An 8,669-nucleotide genomic window follows, 5' to 3' on the forward strand; every position below is an offset into this window, starting at 1 on the left:
TGATGTATTTTTTTTTTCCCCTCATTATACAAAACGACGCCGTTCCACTAAAAGTGAAACGACGTCGTTTTGTATTTAGAGGGCAAAAAAAAAAATTTCAAAATGAAATGGGTCATCTTCTTCCTCAACAGTCAGCACGGCAGCGGCTTTCCAGCTCTTCTTCACTTCCTCTGCAGCATTCATGGAGCCATGGAGGATGGTAGATCTGGATCACCGTGGGGGGGCTGGGCTGGCCGCCGGAATCCCCTATATATAGGGGGTTTTCCGGCGGCTTGGGGGGGGCTTAAGCCCCCCCTTAAATCCGTGGCTGCCAGGGACGGAGCCAGAAATTTATTTTTGGGGGGGCTGAAGTGTATTAAAAATTTTTTTTTATGACGAAATAAATATATTTAATAAGTAAAATTTAGAATCAATAATTATAAAAATAATAAAAACATATAATTATACATACCCAAAAATTTGTTATTGATTAACACTTGAAGTATTGGTAGTTGTTGCCCTCGAATAACGAAGAGGAGGCAATTGCATTCTGCGAGTCTTCATCCGTTGAAAACGCTGCAATATTTGCTCATTTTCAATTGTTGCAAAAATATCCTTCTCGATGTATACAACCAGACAGTCATTCATCCACTCGTCTCCCATTTTGTTGCGCAAATCAGTCTTGACAATATTCATTGCAGAAAATACTCTTTCAACAGAAGCAGTCGCAACTGGTAGAACTAATGCCAACTGGATCAGACGATAAACCAATGGAAAAACTGTATTTTTACCAGTTTTAACCATTTGTTGAGCAAGACTTCCCAAATCTCCAACTTCTGAAAATTGAGGATCGCGTTGCACATTATAAATATAATTTCGAAGTTGAGACTCAAGATATAAATAATCGTTACTTGAGAAGTCTTCAGGATATAAATCAGCAAGACGGAGTAGTTTCTGCACATTGAATTGAGAGAAAGAACTTTTTGGATCAAGACATGCAATGCAACTAAGCAATTCCGTGCTAACTTCCGAGAAACGATTATTCATCTCTTGTATAATTAAATCAACAACCTGACATCACAACAATGATAAAATTAATAACTAAGAAAATCTGCTAACAAGTAACAAATGTAATGAAATAATAATTTCAAAAATAATACCTCACAAAAAATTTCCACGCGATAATGATGAAAATTAGTGATGGTTTGACCTCTGCGACTGCGCCTGGCATTGCCACGGATTGCTATACTGTCTTCCATATCAATCACGGGAATCATATTCAACTCACAAAAATTGTTGACTTCATCTAAAATTATTTGCCATCCCTCTTCCCTAAAGTCTTGCAATTGAGATTTCATAGTATCAATCAAACTCATGGCTTGGACAATATTTTGATCCCTTTGTTGCAAAACAAGTGACAAGTCATTTGTGATTCCCAATAAATACTTCATCAGGTGCAATGCAAAAACAAACTCATAATCATTCATTCTATCAATCAAACCCCTGGCCATACCTCTATTGTCAGAAGTGGTGGCATCATCTTGTATATTTCCCAATATTCCAATCACCGAAGCCCACATAGAGGATAGACGAAGTAATGTTAGATAGTGTGATCCCCAACGAGTATCCCCTGGTCTTGCTAAACTAGTTTCTTGATTTTTGCCTTTTCCACTAATAATATCTCCACTGTCTAAAAGTGTAACAATCTTATCATGTTCTATTTGTCTTAATTGATCTCTCCTTTTACATGATGCTCCAGTTAAATTGACAATCATAGAGACATAGACAAAGAATTCACTGACAATGATATTTCCCTTAGCAACAGCAACAATAACTAACTGGAGTTGGTGAGCAAAACAGTGAATAAACATCGCATAGGGATTTTCTTGTAATATAAGGGCCTTCAAACCATTGAACTCACCTCGCATATTTGAAGCTCCATCATATCCTTGACCTCTCAATTTGGATAATGATAATCCGTGTTGCGCGAATAAAGAATCACTTGCATCTTTCAAAAAAAGTGATGTGGTGTCAGACACATGTACAATTGCAAGGAAACGTTCAATCACACGCCCTTCTTTGTTCACATATCTCAAAACAACTCCCATTTGCTCTTTCACTGAACTGTCTCGAGACTCATCAACTATTAGGGAAAAATAATTGTCTCCAATATCACTGATTATAACACTTGTGATCTCTGAGGCACAAGCATGTGCCATATCTTTTTGAATCATTGGAGAAGTTAGTTGATTATTTGCAGGAGCATTTTGATTTACAACCTCAAAAATCTCAGTATTTCGCTGGCTATACCACTCAAACAATTCAAGAAAATTGCCTCTATTTGAAGAACTAGTTGACTCATCATTTCCACGAAAAGCCAATCCTTGCTTCAAAAGAAAGCGGGTCACATCCAGAGCAGCAGTTAAACGGGTGTGATATGCAATATCTATTTCGCGCCCACAAGATCGTAGCACATTTGACACACTATGCCTTTGATCTTGAAAACTTTCAAACTGTATTCTAGCATCATTATGGCAACTATTCACAGCTCCAATATGTTCATTAAATCTTTCCATTGCCTTTTTCCAATTATTGAATCCCGTTTTTGTAAAGGCATCCTCTGCATATCGACCTCCCTTATTTTGTGTTTTGAAAAGAAAGCACCAAAAGCAAAACGCCGCATCTTTCGATATGCTATACTCTAACCATACAAACTTTTGATACCAACTATCTTGGAAACTTCTATGTTGTTTACCAAATGATGTTTTTGGATACATATGGCCAATCGGTTGGCAAGGTCCCCTAGTCAAATACTCTCTTCGGACATGGTCTCGAAGAGAAATATCAAATTTCTCAACTGATTTTCGTAATCTCGGATCACTAACAATATCATTTAAATTCAATTCCACACAAGATTGATTTTGAACTGGTTCACTAATATTAGGCTCATTTGAAGATTCACCACTACGGACTCGTTTAGGTTTAAAGAATCTCTCCATTTTCTGTCACAATTAAATAATTGTGGTTAAATTCAATAAAATTATGCAATTCAATAATCAATTAATTTAAAATTCATATAAATAATTCTTTAATTTAATAATAAATTCATATTACTTATATTTCTCAATTTATAAAATTCATTATATAAAATTATCAAAAAGTTAAAATAAGGTACAACTAAATACCCATATAATCTCTAATTCAATCTCATAAAATTTTGAATTTATATTTACATTCAAAATTTCTAATTCACATAATTAATTCTTAAAATTTCAAATATAAAACTAACAAAATTTTAAAAACTAAATACAACCTAAAATCTATACAATTTCTAAACTAATTTCTAATTTAAATTTAATATCATTAAATTTTTTAATGTAATCTTTCAAATTCTTAAATTACATTAACATAAACTAAATAAAAATTAATCTTAATCAAATTAATATCAAGATACTCAAAATTCAAAAATAATTTAAACATATAATTAACAAAAATATAAAGATGAATATTGTAATTTAAACCAAAAAACTAACCTAAAAGATTTATGTGAATGGAATGGTGGAGAGTTGGAGTCTTGGAGCCTTGAATTGAAGGCTTGAAGCAGGATGGTAGAATCTCAACTGAAGCTTCTTGGAGTTCTTGGAGCCTGGCGTCTTCTTCTTGGAGTTGGAGTCTTGTTTGCCCTTTGGCACTGGCGGCGTGCTTTTGCATCAGAAAAAGTGAAACGACGTCGTTTTGTATTTAGAGGGCAAAAAAAAAAATTCAAAATGAAATGGGTCATCTTCTTCCTCAGCAGTCAGCACGGCAGCGGCTTTCCAGCTCTTTTTCACTTCCTCTGCAGCATTCATGGAGCCATGGAGGATGGTAGATCTGGATCACCGTGGGGGGGCTGGGCTGGGCTGGGCTGGCCGCCGGAATCCCCTATATATAGGGGGTTTTCCGGCGGCTTGGGGGGGCTTAAGCCCCCACCAGCCCCCCCTTAAATCCGTGGCTGATTACAGGTAACACTACGTCTGGCTCGTCAACTCCAGCTAGAGTTTATCTAGCCATTGTGGGTAGAATTAATTTAATCAAAAAAATTGGTTTAATATAATGGAAAGGATAGTGTAAAATAAAGTATCCACTGTAGATTTCCTATATACTACTGCTGTAGAATAACAAAAGCTAGTATGTGCATGAAATGATTTTTGCATAGCAATTCCTTTCAAGTTAATGACAGTTTGGTTCGTTATCTTCTTGTTATGGAGGATTAGTTGAGAAAGTTGAGGCATGTAATGACCGGCATAGCTTTCCCCCGTATCAAGAAGTCCCTGGTTTTGTATTCTGGGGATCTTTCTAACCAATTATTGACTAAAAATGTATAAGAATCTTTATCAGTTTTTGTGTCTCCGGTTATGTAATCAAATGATGTATTTGAGTAAGAAAATCCAACACCCGCAGGGAATTCCAAGAACAGTGCGTTTGCCACTGTAAAGCATGGTTCAAAGTCGCGGTCGCGGTCGCGGTCGCGGCTTGGAACGTTCCCCATCGGTCTCGGCATATCGGTCACGGTCTCGGTGAGACGCAAATTTTAAAGAATTTAATATTCTAAAAATTGTTAATAATATAAAAAAAGTATGCTAAACAAAAATAATAAAAAATAGCCAAAGAAATGGCCGAATCAATCCGTCGCGGTGTAACTCGGCCGATTTCTCGTCTTGACTCGGGATAACTCGGAGTGACTCGGTATAACTCGGCCGAGTCAATCCGTCGCGGTGACGTCTCGGCCGATTTCTCGGCGAGATGAGTATCTCGGTCTCGATTCGTCGCGGTCTCGTCTCGGACTAGGCCGAGACGGTGACGACTCGGCCGAGTCGTCTCGGTCTCGGCCGAGTCTTCGAACCATGCTGTAAAGTGCAAAACTCACTAGTTGGAGATTATTCTGAATTTGTCCAACCATTTCCCACCAAATGAATGGCTGTCTAACTAGGAGAGTAGAGGAGGAGGAAATCAGAACTGCTGTCTTCTCTATGAATCCCAACAAAGCTCCAGGCATTGATGGGATGAGTCCTCTTTTTTTTTTCAAAAATTCTGGTTCATCATTAAAAAGGATATAATTCCAGCAATCCAAACTTTCTTCCATACGGGTCTGATGCTCAAGTCCTTGAACTGCACTGTCATATCTTTAATTTCTAAAGTGGACAACCCCACCAACTTGAAACAGTACAGACCTATAAGCCTGTGCAGAGTCCTGTACAAAATCATCTCTAAAATCTTGTCTAATAGGCTTAAGAAAGTCCTCAATGTCTGTATTAGTAGAAACCAAGCTGCTTTTGTACCTGGTAGGCCGATTATAGATAATGTCATCATTTCACATGAATTTTTGCACTATTTAAAAAATAACAACAAGCGTACCATGGATTTTTTGCTTTGAAGTTAGACATGTCAAAAGTATATGATAGAGTGGAGTGGAAGTTCTTAGAAGAAATCATGAGAAGGATGGGATTCTGTGAAACGTGGATCAAATGGATAATGAGCTGCGTGTCATCTGTCAAGTACTCTTTCAACATCAATGGAGACCTCTAAGGCTATGTAACACCTGCAAGAGGAATCAGACAAGGAGACCCTTTATCTCCTTATCTATTTCTATTGTGCTCTGAAGGCTTCACTTATCTACTAAGGAAAGCAAAAAGGGATAAAAGAATAACAGGGATGAAGATTTGCAGACAAGGGCCATGAATAACTCACCTTTTTTTTTTTTGCAGATGATACCTTAATTTTCAGCAAGGCAGACACAAAGGAGGCGGAAGAACTCAGACAGATTTTGAAAATGTATGAGAAAAGCTCAGGAACGTGCCACAACAAGCACAGGAGAGAATAAGCTCACAGCTCGGTGGTGTCCAGATGTGACTCAAGGGAAATACTTGGGGTTACCAATGGTCATTACAAGGACAAAATAGCAAATTTTTGGCTTTATAAAGGACAAATGTGAGATGAGGATGAAGCTATGGAAGAATAAACTCCTCAGCACTGCAGGTAAGGAAGTTCTACACAAAGCAGTGGCCATGGCACTACCTACCTATACCATGTCCTGCTTCAAGTTGCCAGTCAGACGACGCAAGGAATTGAGTACTATGATGGCCAACTTTTGGTGGGGAGAAGAGAGTGGGAAAAAGAAAATACATTGGTGCTCTTGGAAGAAAATGACAAAGCAAAAGGATAGAGGGGGACTAGGATTTAAGGACTTGCAAAGCTTCAACAGAGCTTTGCTGGGGAAACAAGCATGGAGGATGGCCATAACTCCTAATTCTCTGGTATCTAAAGTACTAAAAGCCAAATATTACCCACATGAGTCAATATTCAGATGCAAAATCAAGCAGAACTCCTCTTGGATTTGGCAAAACTTGATGGGAGCAAGGGACTCGGTGGAAAAAGGAACCTATAGGAAAATTGGAAATGGCAAGAGCACTCAGATATGGGAGGACAAATGGATACCAGGGAATTCTCAAGGGATACCAACCTCAGCAAGGCCACAACACTGCACAGTCAATAAGGTGGAAGAACTGGTCCAAAGTTACAGATGGAAAAGACCTCTCTTATTCAAGCTATTTAAGGATAAAGAAGCTAAAAGAATTATGAGGATACCTATCAGTTTGGTTGATAAAGAAGATAGCCTTTTTTGGACACACAGTGGAAATGGGGAGTGCACAGTGGCCTCAGCCTACAAGGAACTGATGAGGAATGATCATGCACAGCAAGAAGAAGGCCAGGAGGAAGGAACAAGTCTGAGAGACAACAAATTCTGGAAAAACTTGTGGAAACTCAATCGAAAACATAAGATAAAGATGTTTTTGTGGAAATGCTTGAACACTGCAATACCCATGAATGAAGTCATGCACAGTAGAATCAAAACAGGATCACCTGTGTGCAATTGCTGTGGAGAAGGTGTTGAGAATGTTGAACACCTATTCTTCCAATGCAGGATAGCTAAAGAAATATGGCATCTAGCTCCATTACATTGGGATGGAATTGAAGACCAGAGAGGAGACTTTAAGAAGTAGTGGAGCTCTGTAACAGAAGCTGGGTGCAGAAGTGAGGGTATGGAACACATAGCCTTGACAGCTAATATCCTGTGGCAGATTTGGAAAGCAAGAAATGAAAGAATCTTCAACAATGTACTGCAACATCCATTGAAGATTGTACAGAAGGCACAGAATGAATGGATGGAATACAAAGAAGCTAAGGATCAAGAGAAAAGGATGAGCATGTTGGAACACCAAGAGCAGATGAACTACAGCTACAGAGGAAAGAGGGTGCCGACACCATTCATCTAACTATTGCAGCACAGCAGAGGACGGGAGGCTGGGACATGGGAATTGGAATAGTAGCAGAGGATGATAACAAACAAATTCTAGCTCAATGGGCCCTCAAAGAAGCTACTGATGGCAACAAACTCAGGAATCAAGCAGTGGCCGATAAGTTAGTATTATGTAAGGCAAGAGAGAAGGAATGGAAGAAGGTTGAGGTCAAGATTAAACAGAAGCAGCTACTGAAAATGATCCAAACCAGTAAATCCAAAGACATGGCAATGCACTCTCAATTGGAGGACATCAGAAATTTGTGCTCATGTTTATGGAATGCTCATTCATTTTGTCCACTAATCTAACGGAGGAAAGGGTTGATTTAGTTAGTATGCATGCATTAAGCATTTCTTTTGATGAAGAGTGGTTCCACTCTTAGTGCCAAGATGCACTTGTACAGTTAATTTGGGCTTTTGCTCAACAATTGTATAGTTTACAACATATCAATAGAATTATCTACTGTTTCTGGAAAAAAAAAATTAACAGCACGCTTAACAAATTATGAGTTCTTAGCAGTGCTCCAGGCATACGGGTTTTTCCATAGTGGTTTTCCACCTTTACTAACTCGAAATGGTCCAAGTTCGGTCATTGCTCCGTCCGCGAGTGAGGAGCAACCAGGTCTTATTGTCGAATTAATCTCGCCGTCTAATAAGTTCTTTTCATGAAATGTATACCTATGAACCAATTATAGTTACGAAGAATAGGGACGAAAATTTACCTCCATTTAGCCATAGCACAAGGGGCTTGGTAGAAAAGTTTTGAGACTCAGCAAAATAGTAGAAAAGAGCTCTACCAGTCTCATGATCAACAATGGTATACCCTGAATATTGATCAAAATTTAGATCATTTGATTCACCAGGCAAAGTTGTGATCTTATCCGCTGCCTTCAAACCATCTTGGGGGCCAACATAAACTGGCGAATCCTCATTCAACAAATCGTCACTCCCATGATTGATTGATTTTCTTAAGCCACGAGCCTTAACGAATTGCGCAAGAGGATCATCATATCTATATTCATGTCCAAGTCCACCACAACATTGTGTAGCAGACACCACCAGGCAGACGAGTGAGATATAACAGTATTGCACCTTTCATTTTTGGATGTATAGCTAGCTAGATATCTGTGATTTCTTTCTCTAATGCAAGGCTTCATTTTGTGATTTCTTTCCTGGAATTACTAATGACTTGGTTAAAGTATGCTGAGGCTCATCATGATTTGCGCTAAAAAAAATTATTGGATTAGCCCATACCCTATGGTCTTTGCATGGATGAAATTGCAGGGTGTAATTGATGGTTCGGATATGTTTAATTTGAATTTAACAAAACACCGTATGTTATATTAAAAATTGA

The 8,669-nt window shown here is 38.3% G+C and overlaps 1 protein-coding gene across 1 annotated transcript; it reads right to left on the reverse strand.

Annotated features, from left to right (window-relative positions):
- Positions 1–462: 462 nt before the first annotated feature.
- Positions 463–4,507, reverse strand: LOC113771018 (zinc finger MYM-type protein 1-like). The gene is made up of 3 exons (XM_027315652.1): positions 4,259–4,507; positions 1,140–2,981; positions 463–1,050 (listed from the first exon to the last, which is right to left on the reverse strand). Exons 1-3 carry the CDS (start codon positions 4,505–4,507, stop codon positions 463–465), a joined length of 2,679 nt encoding a protein of 892 aa, XP_027171453.1.
- Positions 4,508–8,669: the final 4,162 nt, after the last annotated feature.

The sequence above is a fragment of the Coffea eugenioides genome, chromosome 1 (genome assembly GCF_003713205.1).
Source record: "Coffea eugenioides isolate CCC68of chromosome 1, Ceug_1.0, whole genome shotgun sequence".
NCBI classification, from domain to species: Eukaryota; Viridiplantae; Streptophyta; class Magnoliopsida; order Gentianales; family Rubiaceae; genus Coffea; species Coffea eugenioides.

Coding starts and splice junctions, on each gene's coding strand:
- LOC113771018 (XM_027315652.1), bottom strand. CDS start 4,507: ATGGGGAACGTTCCAAGCCGCGACCGCGACCGCGACCGCGACTTTGAA. Junction 2,982..4,258: donor TACGGGGGAAAGCTATGCCG/GTCATTACATGC, acceptor TAATTGTGACAG/AAAATGGAGAGATTCTTTAA. Junction 1,051..1,139: donor GCGTGGAAATTTTTTGTGAG/GTATTATTTTTG, acceptor TTGTGATGTCAG/GTTGTTGATTTAATTATACA.